Below are 26186 nucleotides of genomic sequence, written 5' to 3' on the forward strand. Positions count from 1 at the left end.
CTGTTTCAACTGAATAAAATGGGAGCAGATACTCATTTGATATAGTGGGCCATCCACTTGGAAGCACAGGCCAGGTGGAGACTTCATCTGGTTCTCCTGCATTCTATATGACTTCTCTCATTTATTGAATATTTGTTCTTGTCATCTGTCTCCCTCTCTCCCTTCCTCCCCCCAGTTAAAAATATTTAAATCTGAGAAGGTTTTTCCTCAATAAAGAGCTGTTATTAGTACCTTGACACTTTTTTATTATTATTAGTTTTGGCACCCATGAATTGGCATCCTCTGCTGATAGCTCATATTGGCATAAAATCCCACCTCTAATTATCCTACAGTCTTAACTACCACTGCCAAAATTAAGGCAAGATTGGCATGCCACTTTCATGTGTTACAACACAAGGTCATATGCTGCTACTGCTGTTATACAAATTATTGTACCTAAAAATAATATAACAATTAAAAAAAAAAAATCCCTACTAGTAGATAAGAAAATATATGAGTTTAGTTGTGGAATTTTCCTTTCACTAGTTATAGCAATTTACCTAATTCTTTCTCCCAGACAAACAAAAAAAAAAAAAATACAGAAAAATTGACTGAATAGCCAAGGATCAGGTTAGGAAAGCAAAAGCCCTGACAGAATTAAATCTGGCCAGGGACATCAAGGGCAATAAGAAAGAGTCCTGTAGGTACATCGGTGTTGAAAGGAAGACTAGGGAAATTGTGGGTCCTCTCTGGAAGGAAACAGGAGACCTGGTGACCCAGGATATGGAAAAGGCTGAGATACTCAATTACTTTTTTTCCCTAAGTCTTCAGCAGCAAGAGCCCTAGTCACAGTGTCCAACTCCCAGAAGGCAAAGACAGGGACTGAGATAACGAAGAAATGCCCACTGCAGGAGAAGATCAGTTTTGAAACCATGTAAGGAACTGCAGGAGAAGATCAATTTTGAAACCATGTAAGGAACCTGAAAGTGAAAAAGTGCATGGGACCTGATGAGATATATTGGCAACTCCTGAGGGAACTGGCAGATGTAGCTGCTAAGCTTAGAGGAGAAACATAATGCTCATTTTTAAAAAGGAAGAAAAGGAAGACACAAGGAACTACAGGCCAGTCAGTCTCACCTCTATGCTGGCAAGATCATGTATCAGATCCCCCTGGAAATTCTGCTAAGGCACATGGAAAATATGTAGGTGATTGGTAACAGCCAACATGGCTTCACTAAGGACACATCATGGTTGACAAATCTGGTGGATTTCTACAATAGGTTTACAGCATTGTTGGGTAGGGGAAGAGCAACTCACATCATCTACATGGACTTGTGCAAAGCATTTCACACTGTCCCACATGAGATCCTTGTCTCTAAATTGGACAGACATGGATTTGACAGATGGACCACTCAGAGAGTAAGGAATTGGTTGGATGGTCGCACTCCAGGAGTTGAGGTCAATGGCTCAATGACCAAGTGGAGACCACTTAAGAGTGGTGTTCCTCAGGAGTCAGTATTGGGACCAGCACTGTTTAACATATTTGTTGGTGACATGGACAGTGGAATTGGGTGCACCCTCAGCAAGTTTGTCAATGACACCAACTTGTGCAGTGCAGTCGACATGCTGGAGGAAAGGGATGCCATGCAGGGAGACCTGGACAGGCTAGAGAGGTGAACCTGTATCATGAAAGAGCTTCAGGGTAATCCTGGTGAATGAGCTTTCCCACTGTAGGTAGTTTCCCACCTTCCTCCTCATCCCTACAAATTCAGTCATAATTGCATCTTGAGCATAGCATATCACTGAATTCAACATATATAAAGTGTTTAACACATATAAAAATTCAACACATATAAATAAATAAAGAACAAAGACCGAATAAAACTTTGCTTTTTTTGGAAAACTCTGAAAGCTGTTTCCAGAACAGTATATGACATGCATATGATATGTCTTCTCAAAATACAGGTTACTACAAGCACCTGAAACCCATCTTCTCTTTACAATTTGCTATATTTGTATTTAATGTTTCAAAGTATCTTTGACTTATTCCATGTTTTAGGTCTGAAACCTGATGTTTCACAACAGCAGTAATACTGTCATTTCTTTACGGTGTCTTTAAAAAAGTAATAAGACACAAATATCAAAACAAGGCACTTCATTACAAACTACTACTTCAGAAGGAAAAAAAGTCTAAGGAGATTTTTTTTTCTAAGTAACTTGAAAATAAGAGTAAAGAAACAATATTTAATTGGCCAGCATTAGGTAGTACTCAAAGAAACATTAGTAAAAAGAGTAAGTGATTCATGAGATATACAGCATTTCTCTACCAGCTACACTCATAAACAACAGGAGTATAAATCTAATTGCCAAAAAAAAAAAAAAAAAAAAAAACAAAAAAAAACAGGAATCTCAAATCCATAGCAGATGAAGGGTTCAATTAACTTTGGGCTTACCATAGGCACATGGGAACAAGAGCAGCAGAGCATCAGGAAGTTCTCATCTGTAACAGATTAGTCAAGGTCTTAAAGACCTGCTCCCTGTTAGCTATAGAGATTGCTGTAACCTCACTGATTCAACAGGAATAAACAGGATAAAAGGATACAGACATGTCAATATTTTTGAATCAAGGACCTGTGATAACTCATCTGCACTACAAAGAAAAAAAAGCCACATTTGAGTGATCCTTTTTGGCCAGCACAGATTCTCACTACCTCATATTGACTATGTACCCAAAATGCAAAGTGAATTTGTAACACTTTGTTGAAGAATGGTGCTGTAGCACCAGGGAAATCAATGACAACAATTAAATATAAGCATTGGTATATATTAAATATCATTCTGGATTGCTATCTACTAAGTTTACAAGCCTATCTGCATTACCCTGAGAATGACAAACCCCAACTGGTTTCAAATCTAAAAAGTGCTGACTGTCCAGGAACTGAGATAAGACAATATAACCTTGCATTCTAGAATATGTTTTTTTAATATGTCAAGGACACCATAGCAGATAAACAACTGAGATGGAATGGGAGGCATCAGCTGTGTACCAATCTCAAAAATTTCATATTTGGAAGTACACTTTGACAGCTCATATTTCACTTGTTCAAGGAAACAAGCAGAGATGTAGCAAAGTAAGAATCTAGAACATATACCACTGCTGAGGTGGGGAAGGATTTGGAGGAGGGGGAGTAGCTCCATTTTTCTGAGCTGTTTTGTCTCTACAGATCTATTATTGGGCAGCAGATTTGGGTCAGTACTAGTCCACCTTTTATTTTTCCTCAGTTACTGATAGTTTACAGTACTCATACACCCAGCAAGCAAATTAAGTCACCAAGCTCCTTCAGAGACATGACTTTCATGCCTTTACATAAAACTTCACATTGAGCACTTAAGGATAAAAGTCTTATTACGATGTGTTTTATTCATTGGTAGAAATAGTATTTTTTTTCTACTTACAAAGGCTACTTTAGATTGAAAGTCCAATAATGGGCCAAATAATCTGACGATTTTGATATTATTCTATATATGTAAGAGTTAATATAATTTTGTTTTATCTATGCAGTCGAGCTCATCAACAACAACAGTGAGCAAATGAAGTCATCTTCCCACATCTAAGAAATCTATCACAAGTCTTCCTATTTATGGACATAAACCATGATACATAACTCCCAACCACAAGTACTCAATCAGCCATGTAAAGCATTATGAAGAGGCAAAATCAAACTTAAATCTTTCTTTGTCTGCTTCTTTGGAAATATTCTGAGAATAACATCTAAAGGTAACTGGATGACAGCAGAACCACTGTAAAGCTCTGGTACAGCCTGAGAGCTGGAACAGACCTTTCCAGTTACCTGTTTTACACTTTACTTAAACACAAAAGCAACCTAAAAAGTTCAGAAAGGTTAGATTTTTTTTCTTCTGTTCCAGATTGAAAAGAGATTTTCAGCAGATATATATATTTTTCCTCTTGCATACAAATGAAATGGCTCACCAAGGTAAATCTTGAGTAGATTCAAGAGTTTCCAACAGTAATATACAAAATTCTCCCCAAATTTTCACCAGTGCAGCCTTTCTTAACTCAATTGATATTAACAGACTGGAGCACTGAATAAAAAAATATTATAAGGCAAAATTAAATGAGCTTCATCTTTTCATCATCTCCAGGTCATACACCTTAATTTTTCTGTACACAGGCAAGTTCCCAATGCTAATACTGGCTAGGAGCTTGAGAACAGCTCTAATAGGCAAGTCTAAGAATGCCCCTCAGTAGCATATTTTGATATCTATGCCCTCCAATGCTTAATGTGTGTCTGGGCTCCCTGCCCAATTCTGGGGAAGAGATGGATGCTTCAGATGGTACTGGTTAGTGTCATAAGGGATGTCATGGATCTGCTGACAGCATGTCGATTGGAAATGTCAAGGCTGAGGCGCTGCCCTTTCTGTGTGTGTCATGAAACACTCATTCCACATCGACTGCATATATCCATGGTGCCTCTCCTTCAGTGTGAGTGCTCCCATCCATTAGGTGCTCTGACCAGCACACAAATTGGATATGGTCAGGTAGGGCAGCATGCCAGTGCAACCCAAGTGTCCCAAGACAACCCTGCTGTAAGTCCACCAGACTGAGGAGGGATGAACTCCAGATTTCCTGTTCACTTTCAAGACATTAGCAGATAATATAGTAGATATTATTGTTACAACAAATACATAAATAAATAAGGGTATGTCTGCTTGGTATACTTATATGTATCAATCTAAGTAAAAATTGTCACTATGACCTCATGTGTTTTTTATCTTTAGCTATGGAAATGGACTCAAAGCTATGAATTCTGCAACAGGTTCTGCACCAGATCTGACCTTTCACAGCCACTCCCTGTGAGCACACTGTACAGGCTTTTTTGTCTTCCTAAGGTATTTCAACAAGATAAAGATGGGTGACTGAAAAGATGCTGCAGAATAAATGTCTGGGAGCATATTTCTTGGTGTGAAAAAACAGCCAGAGATCACTCAAGAACATTTGTAGCTCAATTTAAAAATAAACTGTGTTTCAATAAACTTTACTCAACAGAAATGTGAAAAAGCTAAAAAATACTGAACAGATTTGTAACTTTGTATTCCTAAATCATATTTTCAAGCAGAAACTATCCAGAGGAAAAAAAAAAAAAAAAGAGTCACACCCCAAAATAGTATATACCCGTGCTGCTAGCCAACTGGAACACTGCACACACAAAATTTTATATACATGCAAATAGGGAGATGAAAAGTTGCAAATAATGTAGAACAGTCATGATTAGAGCCATTAAAGCACGGCACAGTGTGAGGGGCTGCAGTCAGTACAGTGACTACAACAGTCCTGCTCAGCTGCTGCCTAACCCTGAAGACATCTTCACAGTCCTTATAAGTAGATACACACCCGCTTCCATATCTGACCCAAACTATACCTAGCTAAATGGCCCAAATTAATAAAGACTGATGGGAATTCAAGAACTAGAACAAAGAAACTGGCCTGCCATGATAATCAGCAAAAATATTCCTTTGTAATTTACAAAATAATTTAATAATTGTATGATAATAATATCACCGCACATATGAAGATTACAGTCAAAACTTCAGTATGAAAATATAAAACAAATTAAAACATGGTGGTTGTTGAGGAAAACAGACAAAAAAGCTAAGCTATGACTAGTTGAATACTACTTAGTCTTCAGACGGTCTTGAGAGAAAATGTCAGACATAATCATAAGATTTTCAGTGTAAATTTCCTCAGTGCCCTAAAGTACCTAAACTGACCAGACTCAGTTCTAAGTCATGATTTCTGTAAGGATCAGTTATTATTTCCATAACAATAAATATGAAAATACAGTAAACCAAAAAAATTAACTCACAATAAAAGCACTATTTACCTGCTAAGGAGATGTTACACTGAATATACTTAATCTCTTAGGAATTCAGAGATACATTTTCTTGTAAGACACTACCACTCTTCTTTCTTTTTTATCAGAGTGATTCTTCCAAATATTTGAAATGACAAGAACACAGTCAGAGGAAAAGCAAAGAGTAATGAGCTTTCAGACAAAAACTGTATGTCAGTGCAGCAGACTCAATTCAAAAAGGTCTATGTTACCATCAACCATATCACTTTGTTTAACACAGCTTTAGCTAAAAGAGGGTAGTCAAGGAAAATACCACAGTTGAACTATGTGGTGGTATTGGTTTTCTAGATAGCAGCAGCTAACAAGAAACACAAGTTATAGAGAAAAAAGTCATTTAGGGGCATGAAGTTACTTGTCCCCTCTCTTTCCAGATTTCCTTCTTCCCCCTCCTCCACTCTCCCCTAGGTTTAGCATACATGATTAATATCTTATTACGTTTTTGAATATATTTAGTACAAGACCTAGAGATGCAATGCTGCTCCAAAAAGCTCACTGTCAAAAGATCAAAAAAGGAGAAATAAAAAAAAATGAGACAGGCATAATCCCGAAATTCAAGTCTTAAATATCTCAAGCCAGAGCTCTTTCATGATTTCATCAAAAAAATTTGTATTGGTGGGGAATTATTTTGCACTGCTCAGGTGGTAATCTATTGCACTATGCTAAATTCTTCTAATTCTGAATGAAATAATCATTACTTCTAAAGAGCACCATGATAAACATAATATCAGAGGAAAAATTCTAGAGACATCGGAAGGAAATCCACAGGACCATGCTCATGGTTCACCTGGGACTATAACTTTCAAAACTGTCTAAATGAAGCAAGAAACAAAAATCATTATTCAGATTAACATTGGAATAAATAAATTGATTTTAGACACTTATTTCTGCATTTCAGTGCTGAATTTGTGGACCAAATGTTTAACTGACCATCTTTCTTCATTGAGTGTTCAAAAACTAGAAAAAATGATTCATTAGATAAAGAACCCAAAGATAGCTGAGAAGTCAAATAAGAAAATACTCACATATCTCCATAGGAAATAGTACCCCAGATTTATGCTGCTTTACTGTCACAATAATTTTCAATTCTTAGCTCTAAATAGGCTGTCAGAGACACATGTAGGTTTAAAATTACCATGTTTAATACACAAACCATATAGTTTGTGTATTAAACTGTATTATGCTATTCAGGCCATGTTCACTTTACAGAAAGGATCCACAAACATCTAAAAAGAGGAAGAGAGAATTTCTCAAAGGCACAATCCAAAGTTATCAACATGACTTTATTGCCCTTAAGAGCAATAGTAATTGTCTGAAGCAGATTGAATGTGAATTGCTGTGCCATGGGAAAGCACCCAGTATAGCTACCAATTCTAAACATCCAGCTGAGGGAAAGACAAATTCCTTCAATTATAAATTTACTTAACTGATGAACAAGAACTATAATCAATTATTTTCATAAACAAACAAAAAAAAAATAGTAAATGTGAAAACCACTAACACCAATGTTTTATTTTTTACAGGCTTTCATGGGAATCATAGAATCATAGGGCTTGGGTTGGAAGGGATCACCCTTCCAAAGATCACCCACACAAAGATCACCCAGTTCCAACCCCACTCCCATAGGCAGGGATGCCACCCACTACATCAGGTTGCTTAGGGCCTCTTCTAACCTGGCCTTGAACACCACCAGAGATGGGGCATCCACAACCTCTCTGGGCAATCTGTTCCAGTGCATCACCACCAGTGAAGAATTTCCTCCTATCCTCTAATCTATCCTTGTCCTGTCAAGAGAGAGAATGCCACATTTATGATACACTAGACTAGTTTAGCCATAGACAAAATAAATTATAGTGCAAAGAGTGTTTATATGGTTAACGCTGAAAGAAAACTAGTGTTTACTTTACTTCATTGGAAAGCCTGTGTACAAGAACAGTATCTCACCCTTGTGTATTTGTGGTCAGACAAACTACTAAAGTGTTGATTCCAGCAAAGCATGACGATGTAAGTTACTTGTTTGGAGACAATAGCTTAAAACTTCTTGGTGATCAAAAAAATAATAATAATAAAAAAAAAAAAAAAGTAGTAGTTCTAAAAAATTACTCCTTGCCTGTTGAAATCACTTACACTATTTTTGTTGTTGTTGTTGATGTTGTAGTTTTGTTGTTTTTTTTTTTTCGCGTGTGTGTGTGTGTGCATGTGTTTTGTTTTTGTTTTTGTTTTTGTTTTTTCCCACTTCCCTGTTAAAAGCATACTTGACATTACATTTCCTAAGATGAAAACAATTCTTAGCTGGGATGCTCAGTCAGTTTTGCAACAGATGAAGACACAAATTCATGTTTCTAGTTGAGAGAGGAAATGATCACCTTTAATAGAACTACTATAAACTTTTTCAGTAATATACTTTGGAAATCCCACAATAAAGTAGTCTTAAAAACAGATCATTCTAAAATATGCACAGAAATATTCTCTCCAGTTTTGGGTTTTGGCTATAAATCTTATGTCACCATCTTAATGATATGAACAGAAGATCAACTCAACAGCACAACTTACAGCTTTTAAAGATATGTGTGTGGTTTTTTCTGTCATAATCCTTTGAATATGTTCAGTCAAGCAAGGAAAACTGAGCATATGATGCATGAAGAATTAATCAGAAGAGATAAAAACTGTTGATGAGACAGTTTTCTTTGGTTTCCATTGAGAGGAACATATGTATTCTTGAGAAGCCTCACACACTTGGAGATGTATTCACATAAATGTGTGTATGCATATTTGTTCAGATTACCAGTATTTTCCCACTTTTTTTTTTCTTTTCAACAATTTCATCTTTTCCTCTTTTCTGCAGGAAGCATGGTGCCCAAAGTTCTGGCAAGATGACAGCAGTCATATCATAATTAGCCATTCATCCACTTTCATCTTTTTACAGATGGTTTCTCCCACTCAGCTGCCATAGAGGGCTCTACTGCCCCAGCTCCTCACCGACCTGGGTGCACAGCAGAATCTTCAATACCACATCTTATCACAAAAAAAAAAAAAAAAAAAAAAAGAAACAAGATTGAAATGATACCCAACACCTCCTGGCAGCAGCTCCCTGCCAGATCAGTAACACCAGCTGCACTATTTCCTGGAAAGAAAGGCAGTTCAACTACAAGGCACTATATCAAGGTAAGCAGATGCATAGCTCATTTTGCTGCCATTGGTTAAAAAGCAGAGAAGCTGGAAAAAAGAGATGTTTGGAGGTACAGAAAGTAACAAAGTGGAAAACACTATGAGCCTAGACGCATTCAAAGGCTACAACATACCATGTGTCTGGGTTAAGGATGATGAAAACAGTGAAAAAGAGAGCACGTCTGCCACAGGATAGGGAGGAGAGCACCATTGTTCAATCACAGCCTTAATTTCTGCTCAGCAGCAAGGAGCACAGCTCTATCAATCTCTGAATTAGGTTATTTGCCTGTTCTTTTCAAGTCAGAACTATATTTAAGTCATATATTACTCATATGGGATAATGTAAAAGTTATTTGGAATAAACTATAACATCTCAGGTTAGAAATTACTCGTAAAATATAAATTGCAGTTGGAAAAGGCATTTCTATATTGCCAACCCCGTTCCTCAGTAGTCTCTCAATAGGTTTACACAATTGCTTCCTATTCCCTAAGTGGTTAATTTAGACCACTTTATCCTTGTAAACAGAACCACACTCCTAATTAATTACTAAACCCCTATTCCATTGTCCTCAGTGAGAGTCCTAACAGCAGCATCCTTCTTAAACAAGTATCATCCCAGGTATTTTATTGTGCTAGAAGGTAGTCAAATTTGATCAAAATCAAAACATGATCCTCAGCCTGCTGACATGCAGTGAATCTGGTACTGTTTCAGTCCTGCTCTTATTTGACAAAATGCCCAGACAAGGTAAGGAACACAACAGACTGGGAGCATGAAGAATGCAACAGGGCATTGCTAGTCTACCCAGCATGACACGGCACAAGTTCTTCAGATGTTTCAGGCCTTTCAGAGATAACTGAGGCAATACTATCCCACAAAATCCATTTTAATTAAAACCTGTTTCACCAGCACACTGTTCTCCACAGAGAAACAGAGAAGAATACATTGGAGGGTTGGTTTTGTTTTCTTTTCTTTTTAATTTAAAAAGCTGTTGACAGCAGCTGATAACTTCCTCATTAGAGGAAAACAAATACATCACCTTGAAACCTAAATAAACTTTCCGCACTTTTATACATGACTACTTGAATTAAAAACTGAAATGCTTTTCCAAGCCAAATGTTAGGGAAAAGTCAAAATTCTTCATATGCAGCTTCTACGCGTAAACATTTATCATTTATTTTTCCTACGTATTTTTTCCTCAACTTTCAATTAGTATGTCTTGTAAAGACATCTTGTTGCATTCTTTAGAAAAGAATAACAAAAAAAACCTGTCTTATGAAATTTTATTTGAACAGTAAGTCCATTTGAGACATTCAGCCTGGAGAAGAGGAGGCTCAGGGGCGACCTTATCGCTCTCTACAGATACCTTAAAGGAGGCTGTAGTGAGGTGGGGGTTGGCCTGTTCTCCCACATGCCTGGTGACAGGACGAGGGGGAATGGGCTTAAGTTGCGCCAGGGGAGTTTTAGGTTAGATGTTAGGAAGAACTTCTTTACTGAAAGGGTTGTTAGGCACTGGAACAGGATGCCCAGGGAAGTGGTAGAGTCACCATCCCTGGAAGTCTTTAAAAGACGTTTAGATGTAGAGCTTAGGGATATGGTTTAGTGGGGACTGTTAGTGTTAGGTTAGAGGTTGGACTCGGTGATCTTGAGGTCTCTTCCAACCTAGAAATTCTGTGATTCTGTGATCACTAAACAGAGATAATGTATCCTTAACAAAAAAGACAACTTGACCTAGCACCTACATAAAGAGAACACCAAGACAAAGAAAACCTGGGTACAAATCTAAAGTATTTACTTAACCGACTTCTTTACATGCAAAAATCTATGGGTATTATGCAAGCAAAAACAGAAGTGAAAGATCTTACAAGACATTAGTGTCAAGCAGAGAATATATTTTAGTTAAGTCACTGTTATTGTATGATGTGAACAAGTGAAAACAGTCATTCTGAATTGCTCACAATCAATACGGAGCTGAGAATACAGAGATACAGGAGCGGATTGTATTGTCTGTACAGAACACTAAAAAGTGTCATTCTTATTAAAATACACTGGAGAAAAATGAAAACTCCAATTCACAGACTCCCCGTCTCATCACCATGGAGGACTAACGGGATCCTGTGGTGAGAGCAATCAGAAGGACCCTGCAGTATCGCAATGTCCCTGCCATGAACTGCAAACCAGGCTGAGGCCAGCCCTAACAGCTCTTTGGCTGTCGCCACTTCTCTGACAGCTCTTCAAGTCCAGGTAAGGAGGGGGACGAGTTGGTGAGAAGCCAGCAGCTCTGAGAGCTGAATATCCCCTGCCCCAAACTCTCCTGACACAGGGAACACCCATATCACCCTCCCGAAGCCAAGAGGGCTTTTCACCTGTGCTAAAAGCTTAGGATGGAAGAATGAGAGGCTCTTGTCCAAATCTGCAGCATGACTTAAAATTAATAAACAACAAATTTGACTTTAAAAAAACTTATTTTGAAATAAATAAATAAATAAATAAATAAAATAGCTCTGTTACATTTCTATGTCAAAGAGGCTGACACAGGTCATTGTCAAAACTGATTGCCAGGAATCACTGAGAAGTGCTACTGCAGGAGTCAGCCCATCTTAGTGACAAAGGTCATCTACATCCAAGACTACCAGCAGCAACAGGTCTGTTATTATACAAGCCATACAAAAGTAATACAAAGAAGAAAAAATTATCTTCCAGTATTTCAGTTCAGGGAGATTTATCTGAGGCCATGCTCTACAGGGTTTATCTCCTAGAGAAAATACCAGCAGTGCACAATTATTCACTCGGAGCACATGCACAGGAAAGGCAGCTCTGCTTGCACAGTCTGAAAATCAGTTTAAAAAGGTGAAGCAAGAAACTTTACACTCATGACACTTCCTATTTACTGTGTGGAGATTAATTATTTTTTCTATGAAGGTTATTATGCTTAGTTCATAAAGGAAGAAATTAAAAAACAGAATATTCTGTCTGTCTTGCAATTCAGTAATTGCCTGCTCTACAAATCTGCTGTTCTTTTTTGGCAGTTAGTATTCTATTATTAGGAGAGCATGGATCATAATGCTTTCTAATTGTCACTATCAGTTACATTTTCCTATTGTTGTTCAGAATTTAAAAGAGCAAACAAATAAAAACTTCAATAGGCTCCATTGTCTACATCAGTGATATTTCATTCACGTATGCTTTAGCTTCACTTGTATATCCTTTTCTCAAATAATTTTCATGGATATACATGAAAATATGATATATTAATGAAAAAACATGGCAAAACGGAGCACAATATACTCATCTAATGTTAAAACTTGGATAGTTCCATATAACAATAAAGGTTTGCAGGAAATTAGAGCCACTATAATTTCCCATTTGAACCACTACCAGTTCACTATGGATTGTATTATGAGCCCTTTCAGCAAAACACATAGAACAGGCTTGTAAGTTACATGACAGAGAAAAAAATAATATTACTTAATAGCACTGAGGCTCTCATATCTATACATCATGAGACTGACTTTTACTATTATGAAAATGTTTCAATTCACATATTCTTCCACAGTATATAAAGCTTTATTTTGGAATTTATCTACTATTTGTGTATCTTTCCCATCACTTCAGTTCTACACATGTAAACAAATGATAATTACTAAACTAGAAGTAGACAGTCAAACCAGCATAAGTACCCTCAACGCTATCAGAGAAACAGCCTTTATACTCTCTAATTTAAGTGGAGAGATAAAAGGGCTAACAGGCAGGGTTCTGGCTGTATAGGATCAGTGTCTGCAGATAAAATACCTTGTTCTCAACTGCTGCCAGAGACAGACCATCCATTAGGTAACATCCCAATCAAATTACAGAGGAATACCAGCACTGCAAATCCTACCCGTAATGACCCAACAGCCAGTGCAACTCACAGACACAAAGGGAATGTGTTCCCCCAAGGGAACTGGGCAAGCAATCCTCTGCTGCATGCTATTTAACGTTTCTAAGTGATCAGTTGGAATGGCTTGAACTAGAAACTGCAATAGCCCAGTCCTGAGTGTCTATAATATGCTAGACCACATCCAAACAGAAAGGATTTTTTTGCCAAATGTTGTCATCAGGAATATTGCAGGGATGCAACAACAAATGCTTTCTGCATGCCTGAAATCCACATCCAAAATAAGAAAATCTTCAAAAATAAATAAATAAATGAACACTTTATCAAGTACTTTATCAAAACTACAGGTGAAACAACACGTGTTCCTGTCCCAATATAAAGTGAGTATAAACACATTTCAGAACAAGAAAGACTTTTGGTTAAAAAACAGCACCAAACTTTTCAAATACTTTCCTTCTCAAAATGTGGGGCATCTATATCAGGCCATGCAATGGATAAAAGCAACATCCGTCTGATAGGGATGGGCCTCTGTGCCACGATGAACCTAGAGAGCTGACCTACAGCTGACCTACCATAGCCATGTTGAGCAAGAAGCACTTTTAGACTTTGTTATTCAAACTGCAAGTATATAGTATGTTTGTTTTCAGCACGTGAAGCATGTATGACATCATCTTCATCTGGTAGGGACAACTGCAGAAGAAGGAGGAAGTCACAAGAAGACGACAGATGTGGCAGATGTCTGAGATACAGCACTGCACACTATGGAAGTCAATGGTGTAAGACATATATATGCAACCAAACGTCTGCTTACTAAACAACAAAATGTGTAACTCGCCATGGTTTGCATATTTACATAGCCCTGCTAGGGAACACATCGTAATAAATAAATAAATAAATAAATAAATAAATAAATAAATAAAATAAATAAATGAAAAGTGCTGAACTCAGTGATTTGGTACTCCTCACTGATCCACACAATTTGCTCCCAGCCACAGGTTTTATGTAGGCCACAAGTTCACTAATTTAAATATAAGAGGCAATTTTCAAGCACAAATTTCCAAAAAGAATGAAAAATTTGATTTTCTATTTCCTGCCTGTATAAATTTGGCAGGAAATAGTAATTTTCTCCTACTTTAGTGTTTTCAATGGTAGGAAGGCAGACGATATCAGAACAGGCTTTTTTTTTTTTTTTTTTTTTCAGAATTTCACAGACTGCCAGTAAGAGAAGGTGGGCTCTCCTACGTCTTCTTTTCCTCCAGATTTTTTAACCAAATGTCCTTCTCCCCACTCTCTATGAGCTAGACAACTCAGATTTAATTGATGCATCCATAATAAAAAAGTATGTCCTACTTTATGCTAATTTATTTTTAAAAATGCTCTCAGCCTGTACTGGTATCCTTATTTGCAGTAGTTCACTAATTGACACAACTTTACAGGGCCCTGAGTATATAATTTAAACTATCACCTTGGAGGAGAGGAATTAAAACTGAACAAAAAGAAAGAAAGAGCATTATGTCACCTTCCATTTCTGATAGTTAAAAACATACATGACTCTATGGAAAAACATCATGAAAGAGAAAAAGGCATGTCTTGTAGGCACAGTCGTTTTAGGTCGATATGGAGTGCTGCAATGCCTCGCTATAAGCTCTTCAGAAGGGACAGGCAGCACAGAAGGGGTGGCGGTGTGGCTCTCTATATTAGACAGTCTTTCGATGTTGTAGAACTCGAGGCTGGGAATAACAAGGTCGAGTCCCTTTGGGTTAGGATCGGCAGGGACAACAAGGCTAGTGTCCTGGTCAGGGTCTGCTATAGACCGCCGAACCAGGATGAGGAGACGGATGAGGAGTTCTACAGGCAGCTGACAGAAGCTGCAAAATCGTCAGCGCTTGTACTCGTGGGGGACTTCAACTTCCCTGACATATCCTGGAAGCACAACACAGCCCTCAGAAAGCAGTCTAGGAGGTTTCTGGAGAGCAAGGAAGATAGCTTCCTGACGCAGCTGGTTAGTGAACCTACCAGGGGTGGTGCCCCGCTAGACCTTCTCTTCACAAACAGAGAAGGACTGGTGGAGAATGTGATTGTCGGGAGCTGTCTTGGGCAGAGTGACCACGAAATGGTGGAGTTCACTATTCTTGGCGAGGCCAGGAAGGGGACCAGTAAAACCGCTGTATTGGACTTTCGGAGGGCTAACTTTGGGCTGCTCAGGACACTAGTTGGTAGAGTTCCTTGGGAGGTGGTTCTGAAGGGCAGAGGGGTCCAGGAAGGCTGGGCGCTCTTCAAGAGGGAAATCTTAATGGCGCAGGAGCGGTCTGTTCCCTCGTGCCCAAAGGCGAGCTGGCGGGGAAGAAGACCGCACTGGCTCAACAGAGAATTGTGGCTTGAGCTTAGGAGAAAAAAGAGGGTTTATAATCTTTGGAAAAGTGGGCAGGCCACTAGGGAGGACTATAAAGATGTAGCGAGGCTGTGCAGGGACAAAATTAGGAAGGCCAAAGCTCATCTGGAGCTCAATCTGGCTACTGCCGTTAAAGATAACAAAAAACATTTTTATAAATACATCAACACAAAAAGGAGGACTAAGGAGAATCTCCATCCTTTACTGGATGCGGGGGGAAACTTAGTTACAAGAGATGAGGAAAAGGTGGAGGTGCTCAATGCCTTCTTTGCCTCAGTCTTTAGCGGCAATACCGGTTGTTCTCTGGATACCCAGTACCCTGAGCTGGTGGAAGGGGATGGGGAGCAGGATGTGGCCCTCACTATCCATGAAGAACTGGTTGGTGACCTGCTACGGCACTTGGATGTGCACAAGTCGATGGGGCCGGACGGGATCCACCCAAGGGTACCGAGAGAACTGGCAGAGGAGCTGGCCAAGCCACTATCCATCATTTATCAGCAGTCTGGCTATTGGGGGAGGTCCCAGCTGACTGGTGGCTAGCAAATGTGACACCCAACTACAAGAAGGGCCGGAGGGCAGACCCGGGAAACTACAGGCCTGTCAGTTTGACCTCGGTGCCAGGGAAGCTCATGGAGCAGATCCTCTTGAGAGTCATCACGCAGCACTTGCAGGGCAAGCAGGCGATCAGGCCCAGTCAGCATGGGTTTATGGAAGGCAGGTCCTGCTTGACGAACCTGATCTCCTTCTATGACAAAGTGACGCGCTGGGTGGATGAGGGAAAGGCTGTGGATGTGGTCTACCTTGACTTCAGCAAGGCATTTGACACCGTCTCCCACAGCATTCTCCTCAAGAAACTGGCTGCTCTTGGCTCTCAACCGGCGCACGCTTCGTTGGGTTAGAAACTGGCTGGATGGCCGGGCCCAAAGAGTCGTGGTAAATGGAGTCAAGTCCAGTTGGAGGCCAGTCACTAGTGGCGTTCCCCAGGGCTCGGTGCTGGGGCCGGTCCTCTTTAATATCTTCATCAATGATCTGGATGAGGGCATTGAGTGCACCCTCAGTAAGTTTGCAGATGACACCAAGCTAGGTGCGTGTGTCGATCTGCTCGAGGGTAGAAAGGCTCTGCAGGAGGATCTGGATAGGCTGCACCGATGGGCTGAGGTCAACTGCATGAAGTTTAACAAGGCCAAGTGCCGGGTCCTGCACCTGGGGCGCAATAACCCCAAGCAGAGCTACAGGCCGGGAGATGAGTGGTTGGAGAGCTGCCAGGCAGAGAAGGACCTGGGAGTGATGGTGGATAGTCGGCTGAACATGAGCCAGCAGTGTGCTCAGGTGGCCAAGAAGGCCAATGGCATCCTGGCTTGTATCAAAACCAGTGTGACCAGCAGGGCTAGGGAGGTGATCGTCCCCCTGTACTTGGCTCTGGTGAGGCCACACCTCGAGTACTCTGTTCAGTTTTGGGCCCCTCGCTACAAGAAGGACATTGAGGCGCTTGAGCGGGTCCAGAGAAGGGCGACAAAGCTGGTGAGGGGCCTGGAGAACAAGTCCTACGAGGAGCGGCTGAGGGAGCTGGGCTTGTTCAGCCTGGAGAAAAGGAGGCTCAGGGGCGACCTTATCGCGCTCTACAGATACCTTAAAGGAGGCTGTAGTGAGGTGGGAGTTGGCCTGTTCTCCCACATGCCTGGTGACAGGATGGGGGAGAATGGGCTTAAGTTGCATCAGGGGAGTTTTAGGTTGGATGTTAGGAAGAACTTCTTTACCGAAAGGGTTGTTAGACATTGGAACAGGATGCCCAGGGAAGTGGTGGAGTCACCATCCCTGGAAGTCTTTAAAAGACATTTAGATGTAGAGCTTAGGGATATGGTTTAGTGGGGACTGTTAGCTGTGAGGTTGGACTCGATGATCTTGAGGTCTCTTCCAACCTAGAAATTCTGTGATTCTGTGATTCTGTGGTAATTCCAATAACAAACATATATGTTTTTATCCAACAAATCCAAGTACCTACCTAACTCATCCTCTCCCATCCCACACAGTTCCCTAGTCAGTGATCAGAAGAGACACAAACTCTTGACTTTTCTACAAGCTATACTAGAAAGAAGAAGTGGTCTGATTTTGTGGAGGGGGCAAATGCCATCTCCATACCTACCACAGAAAGAGCATGCTGTTCACATACGAGTCCTCTTCTGTCAACTAGGTAAAACAAGCACTTTTTACAATTTCTTTTTTAGGCAGCAATCAATAGCTCAACATCATATATTGTTAATACATATTTCTGTACAGTTAGCAATAAGCAGAACAACAAGGAGAGGACACCTAGTGGTGATCGAGGACAATTAGGATTGTGTAACATAGAAGCAGCACATTTAATTGTTAATATAAAACCTGATTTGGCAAAACACTTCCATCTACTTAATTTTTAAGAATTTTGGTGAGACTTAACTACAAGCTTGCTAGAATGCTATAAGCTATGCTGGCTTTGCATTATTGTGATTACTAGAAATAAAACAGTAAAGAGTAGGGTAGGGCACTGTGTGTGATATGCTCAGAAATCCCGGGAATATCTTTCATTAAACACCTGAGCGTTAGCTATAGTTAGAATGCTTATAAATGCTACTGTATGCTCATTGAAAATGTTAGCCAAATTGAAAACCAGATTTCAGTACAAATCAAACCAAAATAAGAAATGATGCAATTCATAATTACTGCATATTTTACTGAATGAATGTTTGCAAAACATAACCTTTGCACATTTGCAAAAAACATTTAATCACCTTAAAATCTATTCTAATCCTAAATATCAGGCATCACAGAATGAAATATTTAGGTTACATTTTTAAGAGTATGAGTTTTTGGTTTTGTTCTTTTTTAATGATACATCTACTAGATATTGTCCTGTGATTAGAATAGCTTTAAGCAAAGCTTTCAAGTTTTTGTTTTTAAGGAGTTTTGGAGAAAATTATTTGATAAATAATTTAATAAACTCTTATCACAGGCAAATTTAAGATAAAGTGGTATATCACTTAACATTCCTTAATTGAAACACAGCAGAAAAAACTGTTGAATTCATATTTAAGAATCATCCATCTATTGTTTCCTAAATCAGCAAAGTTCGTCCAGTTCGTCCAAACAGCTTGCTGTTTTAAAACTTTACAGTGCTGTAACATATAATTTCTTCGAAGTGGCAATGGATCACTGCACATAAGTTTCACACACTGCATTCAAAGTAATAATCAACTACTGTGGTAACAGAAGCCAAATACGAAAATCCATATGACTGCTTTCATTTCTGATATCCATAAAATGCTAGAGAAAAGCAGACTTTTTAATATTTTTTTGTACACATACCATTTTGAGATTTATCAGAATCTAATTCATTCCACAAACATCTCACCATACCCGCATGCCCTCCCAGCTAGCAGAAGTCTTGCTCAAAGCAGCAAAGAAGCCCATTGCTGCTTCACTGAAGGTTTAAAACCAGGAACAAAAATACTCCAGATCCCCTTCCAGCTTCCTGAGAACAGCCAGGGAGTATTATAATGTGCTATAAAATATGAAAAGATAGACTCTACTCATGTTTTAATACCTAGCAGATAAAATATCATACACAAATATTTCTTAAGTTTCACCAGGATAGCAAAAGGTGAAGTTACAATCAAGCAGCCAGGAGAAATCAGCAGCCACGGGCTGCAAGGGTTGCAAGGGCCAAAAAACAGTTATTGCTGGTAGGACCAGACCCTCTAGTGACTTCTATTCCCACTCAGTTCAACTATTTCTGATTTAGAATACCTGATTATCATTGGCAACAGAGGAGAAAGGGGAAAAGTACTAATTTATCTGCTTAGTAGGTCTTTATAGCTATTAACTTAAGCTGCCAGGAAATAATGTCATTGAATGCATTTCAGAAGGTTGTCTCTCTGTAATGCACAGAGGAGAAAAAAGCATAGCTTTGCAGTAGAACTGCAAGATATGCTTAATCATTTGCCTTAGTTAAATCGAATACAAAACAGCAGTGCTCCATTTCTGTGTCAAAAATACGGTTACACTGCATTACAGGGAGGCAAAGTAGAATTTAGAAAATATACTAATAAAAATAATGAACTATATCAGGATTTTTTTGAGAAACAACTACAAATTTATTACACATTTGATACTTAATATCATTCAGCTTCACACTGTTTTTAATATAATCCGACTTTGTGAGATGGTGTAGCACTGAGGTCTCTGCTAAAATGCAAAGTGAACGTATTACTTTGAAAGGGAGTATATAGCAGAAAAAGCACTAGAAATGGTAGCAAATAATCCTCCAATATTCATTTAATTAACTAAATGTTTATTAAAATAAGTAAATAAATTTACATAAATCTATCTTCATAGTGTTTCAGTGAAAACACTTTACATAATAATTCTCATCACACTTGCTGCAAAAAAAATTATTTAGAAAACAGCAGTTATTTTTCCTACATTTTTAGCTCTTCCTTTTAAAATATATTATGATATTTAAAACTGCAGAAGTCTGGACAGGCACGAAATGAAATGCTTGAATCATGACGGTATGTGCCAAAGCTCTAAATGCTTCCTAGAGATGGGCATGCCAAATTAGGGAATGCCATAATTTCCTGGAAATGTCACCATGCCAAATTGGCAGGCAGCATAAGGTCACATCTAGAAATAGTGAAGTTGACAGTTTAGAAGGAAATGATTCAGAATTTGAAATATCCATTTTTATAAAGAAGGTCAATATTCAATATATGCAGCCTCCAAACAATAAGCGTTCTAGGAAATGTACTCAATTATAAGTGGTTTCAATTTTTTGTATCAAACAAAAATATAAATGTGTATTTTAAGTTCTGTGATTACAAGAGTGTTTATTTCAGGCTAAATGCTAGTTACGAAACTCAAAGGCAGCGTTAGGTTGCTGCTAAAATTTCTGATGTTCTCAGTAAGAGACCATCCAAGTTCATTGTGCTGATGGCACATAATTTTTGTTTCTGTGGTTAGCAGACAGAAGATGGTTACTCCTCTGTGCTTTCTACCAAAAAGGCTTTTCTACTAGCATGTCTACATAATTATGCTAACTGGTGGGTAAAAAGCTTTTATTCCCATTCTGGTTCCTCCACAGCTTTTCAGAGTGACCTGACCAGATCTTCTTGTTTTTATATGAACAGAAGTGAATGATGTGTATTTGTATCTCTTACCTCTTCCCACTGGTGTATGTATCTAATCAGTCTTGAAAGGCGTAGTAAACGTAACAGGCTGAGGATTTTTGTAAATCTCACGATACGAAGTGCTCTTGCTGTCTTGTAAACCTCTGAATCCATTCCTTTTTCTACAATGAGAAAGATATAATCCACTGGTATTGATGAGATGAAGTCAACCACAAACCAGCTTTTTAAATAATTCATCTTAATGACTTTAGGGTCCAGTATTATTTCAGAGCTGTCTTCATTAACAGTCCCAGTTCTGAAATTCATGATCAAGTCCAATAGAAAAACAGTGTCTGATGCCACATTGAAAATAATCCATGGTGTTGTTGTTTGTTCTGTGAAGAATGTGATTCCAACTGGTATAATGACAAGGTTTCCAACCATCATAATGAGCATAATTAAGTCCCAGTAAAACCTGAAAAAATGGAAGAAATAGAATGGTTGATGCAATGAGACATAAATTGCTTAGAAAAATGGTTCCTATCACACCACACACTTCACGTCAAGCATATTTTTGGTTCTGTGCAAATTAATTACAATTAATTACTGACTCAATGTCAGTTTTGCCCAAATGCGTTAACATTTTAGGTGTGTATTTACTTTGGGTTTGCAATTACACTATGCTTTTGTATAGAGATACTACATATAGGCAGACGCTTGATCTTGTTAATGCTAGGACAACTTTTGTTTCTGACACAACTTTGTTTTAAGTCATTTAATATATTCAGTCACTAAAGACAAAGTAATTAATATTCTTCATTGTGTGCCTTCCTTCTCAAGAATATGTATCTAGCATAAAGACAGTACCATGCTTATCACTCCATCTGAAAGGTATGTGTGTGGCACTCAGTAGAATTTTCCAGGCCCCTGCCAAAACCTATTACTAGTGTGTTTATATAAGTAAAATTGATGTCTCTTGCCAATCACAAGCAATGCAGTATTTTTATTTATTTATTTATTTATGGCTTCTGTCAAAAATGAAACCTTAATGTCTAACGGATAACATATTAAATGTAAGTGCTTCTATGAATAACGGTATTCATGCCATTACAGTGCTAGAATAAAATGAGAGAAAAAAAGAAAAAAAAAAAGCACTGAAGCAAATAATAATAATAATAATAAAAATAAAAATTGCTTAACAACAAAACTTTCATCCTCTTTTTAAATCTGAATTGAGCTTCCATGCATTTTTACAACATGACAGACTATTGTCTTTCAGAAGGAGCTAAAAAGTTACCTCTGAAATAACAAGTTGCAACTTCCATGGTATAAAATGGATATTGCATTTCACTATTTTACTCCAGTATCACCTCTCTGAATATTGACAATATTCACAAATATTGACAATACTTTATACAGAATGGTAAAAAGACAGGCTCATATCTTTAGCATCTACTCTAATAACAGCGAGTAAAACTGCCTATTACATAGAACACACATCCATCCTGATGGAAGATTTTCAGGGGATGGCAATATATACCCAACAGATTCTAAGAACCTTATGCTAGCTCCTGAATGTTAGATTGTCAAAGAAATTTAATCTTGATCAGTAAAAGAACTAAAACTGACCATAGGAAAGCACAAAACCCAAGTATGACCTCTTGTTCTGTTTGAGAACAGATCTAGCTTTGATCTAGCTACACTGAGCAGGTGGTGGGACTAGATGACCTCCCACAGGTTCCTCCTCACCTAAATTATTCTGTGATCCTATGACTCTGATATGTTCCCATGCAAGGCATCCCTACATTTCCAGATCAACCCCATAAAAATCGATGATACCTTATTCACTAACAGAGAGATAGCACAAACTATACACGCTCACCATCTGAAGTAAGCAAGGCAGCATGATCTGTTCAGTTTAAAAGTCTGGAAAGGCACAGAAACCAGTCAACAACTGTTCCCCCCGGACTCAGTGGTCTTTATAGAAGACCAGAGGCAGCAATGGCTTCACAAGGACCTGACTGCTGGGGCCATCGGTTGCAGTGAGTTTTTTGGTGGCAGACATGTCACCAGCACAGCATCCAACACTGCCTGCCTGGTTGCCAACATGGTGAATGTTCATGGCAATCAATGATAATTATAAAAGTTTAATCGGCCACAGAATGTTTCAGAACCACATTTAGTTTTTGCAAAACTTGCACATAGTATACAGGTTATATTAGATTCTAGAGATGGCTTGTTGTGTTCTCGGGGTTTACAAATTCTCTGTATTTCAAGCTTAATCCTGAAGATATTTCTCAGTTCACAAATTGCTAACCTAAGAATACAAAATAAACAACTGTAACTGAACACACTAAAAGAAGAGTGGCATATGATTGAGGGTGGCATGAGAATTCCCAGTTTTAAAATCCTTTATTCCAAGGTAAGGCTAAAGAGATCAAGATTGACTTACATTTGATAGAGTAGATAGCAAAGTACCTTAACTGACACTCAGAAATTGCATAAAATAAACTTTACAAGTTATTCCTCATGTACAACAATGTGATTTCTGTCAACACATTTTCAATTTTGCAACAAATGTGAAGACTAAGTGCTATAAATGTATTTGAGCTCAAAATTTGATGGTACCCACCATACCTGCACATTAGCAAAAACTTTCATATTTATCTCCTAATCTGTTTAACTAATAGGCTTATTGCTGTACTAGATACCTCTTCAATAATCTAGAATTACCAGAATTACTGAAGGAGACACTAAATTTATATATCATTGCTACTGTGACCCATAGGTAAAATTACCACAAGCGCTTTTACAAAGCTATCAACCAAAATTTTTCTAAAAGCTGTTTTAAAGAACATACTTCTCCACAGAATCCTGAAAATGAATGGGAAATAACAAGAAAATAATCACAAGAGATATACATGTATCTGTACCTCTCTCCTAAACAAAGTATTCCCTGATTTCAGATCATAAGTGCCTAACCATAAGAGTAGTTATGTAACTGAGGCTAACCAAAGCCACACAAAAAACATCCATCCAAAATAATAATAATAATAATAATCTAATACCAAACCAGCTGATTTTATCCTACAATAATCCAGTTTAAAGGATCATTATGCACTGTGGTTATACTAAACACTCTGGCATTCCTGATGCTGTATGTCAGCAAAAGTTGTGTTTAGTCAGGGCTTCAGTAATAAAATAAAACCTAATGCCAAGGTCTACGAGATTGCATCAGTTTTATATTTTGATTTTAGTGCACAATGCAGTATAATCTGATTATGTAGCTAGAAAAAGTCTTATTAGAGTATGATTCATTTTTCATTTAGAAATGAATCATATGTTTTCCTTTAGGAAAATGTTTCCTAATGCCATTTTCTTGGCGACATTATATGACATTTTTCTTTCAGGTGAGAAAAAATAGACGTAATTCCCTGTATTGCTCTCTGTAACCTGTGCAGAGAAAGTAATACAATGCATTCCTTGCCCAGCAATTCAGAACATCCTACTATTCACCTATTTGAGAGCCAACTGAATAGCTTCAGAAGGCCATACAAGGAGCTGCTACTGAGACACAGAGTAACCCTTTGTTTCAAGCTATTTTTAGAACTATTTATTTGGTTTAGCTGCTTCCCTCCACCCCCACAAGGATGGTTATAAATCTTTAAAGCTTACAGCCTTGAAGTTGCAGATTTATATAAGGTACTAAGCATGTTGACAAAAAGCAAGGAAGTGATAAACCTATGACACAAACTTGTTGAGAATGAGGCAAAAAAGAAGAACCTGGCATAACAAGAACTTTTAAAGCTCATAATGACATGCACAGACTACCCACAGCAAATGGCTATAGAACTTACTGATCTTGCAAAGCTAGCTCAGTACAGGTACTGTACTCAGTACAGCTACTGCTTGTTGCCATTAACCAAAAACACCACTATCAGCACTGAAATCTGCACTCAGTTATTACTGAAACATTTAAAATGGTTCTCAGAGTTTTTATATCTCTAGGTGAAAAAAGTCTAAGTTCTGAAACAGTACAAAAGCACAGTTTTAAGAATATTTTTCTATATTTTAAGGAGCCATTTTATACAGGAAAACATCACACAATTACTTTGATATTGTCAAACATAACTATTTGAATCCACTACTTTTTCCCTGATCTTTTCACTCATAATTTATCTTCTCTACTTTCCAAACACACTTAAAACAAGGTGCTTTTTACATCTCCAGAACATGATGAAACTTTGGTGGTTTATTTATTGCCACTAGCTCTCCAGAAAAGGACAAACAGTCTGTTTAAAATGAGTGCCTACCAAAAAGTGATAAAAAACCTTAGCATTAATTAATCAATGTTTTCATCAAGCTTAATAATGTAATCTAGCAGGAATTTTATTTTCTGCTTTATATATCCAACCCAGAGAAAGTTGTGTTTTAAAGAAAAAAAATTCAGCTCTAATCTAGGTAATTTGCTGTATTACTTGTTGTATACACAATAGTGTCAGAAGTCATTGAGATTTGCATTTCCTTTTATTTTCTGGATGCTGCCCATTGACACAGTCTCATTGTCCTTGAATCTGTGCATATTGATAAATGATTATCCTTATGGTACACCTGCATTGACCTGGCAGAAGTTGTCGGCAGGCTCACAAATCAAGCAGCAGAGCTAACTGCATTTCTAAGGTATGGGGTGTTCTGGCTTGAGGCTACAGAGGAGTCAAGGCTTTGCTTAGTATGACAGCTTTCTAGTTTCCAGAAAGATCATGAAAACTTGAGTATTAAAACAAAACAAAACAAAACAAAACAAAAAAATCATGAAATTCAATTACAAATACTCATCAGCCATGTTAGAAGGGTGAAATGTTAGAAGGAATGAAAAAGATATTCAAATTACTTATAAAAAATCTTTCAATCCAGATGTTATCCAGACACAATTTCACTCTACTCAGTCAGGGAATCAGGAACTGCAGAAAATTTTCACAAGCTTTCCATGGAAAACTTGTCTCCTCTTTAGTTAAATATTTTGAGCAGCTAGCAGATGCTCAATGAAATGAGTACTTGACATCTTCCTCTCACCTTCAAACATAGCTTTATTACTTTTACTTCATGGATCACCAATTCACCTTACAGAGAAATCAGTATCTTATATGGGACAAATCTGAGTAGAAATAATGGTAATTTAAAACTTTATTACAGTATAGTGTAACAAGTACTAAACTTAGGATTAGGCATATCAGAATTTGATTCTCACAGGACGTCATCTTTCCCTTGCTTTGCAGCTCTATTAATTTCATTCTTTTAGTAACAGAGAGCAAAGCTAAACACACCTGAAGCCATCTGCAACTTTCAGAAAATCAATGGAATGTGTTGGAGAAGACAAAAGGAGGAAGAAGGGAGGGTGTTCATCAGGGACCCAGAGTTCTTTTTCATGATGTCACAGGTGTCCACCCACCCATGTTGCTTCTGGGAAAAAAAAGGCATGTAAATAAAATTCCTTACATTTTTTTTTTACCAGAAATATCCCCCACAGGAGGAGGATTAAAAGTTTAAATATTGTAAACATATTGTGAAGTGCTTCTGTGACTTACAAGTTCTGACCTCTGGATGTATCACATGAAAGATGATATAAAATGAAGCAATGTCTTTATTTCTCCAAACATATAATTTCCTTTAGCCTAGCTCTGTGATCACATTAATATAAATA

General features: G+C 38.0%; 1 protein-coding gene across 1 annotated transcript in view; it reads right to left on the reverse strand.

Annotated features, from left to right (window-relative positions):
• The window catches only part of HCN1 (hyperpolarization activated cyclic nucleotide gated potassium channel 1), a 205831-nt gene that overhangs the window by 161108 nt on the left and 18537 nt on the right, over positions 1 to 26186 (reverse strand). Inside the window, exon 2 of the mRNA XM_027446808.3 lies at positions 20537 to 20960. Coding sequence (XP_027302609.3) covers positions 20537 to 20960 — 424 coding nt within the window. The remainder of the gene's footprint in view (positions 1 to 20536; positions 20961 to 26186) is intronic.

The sequence above is a fragment of the Anas platyrhynchos genome, chromosome Z (genome assembly GCF_047663525.1).
Source record: "Anas platyrhynchos isolate ZD024472 breed Pekin duck chromosome Z, IASCAAS_PekinDuck_T2T, whole genome shotgun sequence".
NCBI lineage: Eukaryota > Metazoa > Chordata > Aves > Anseriformes > Anatidae > Anas > Anas platyrhynchos.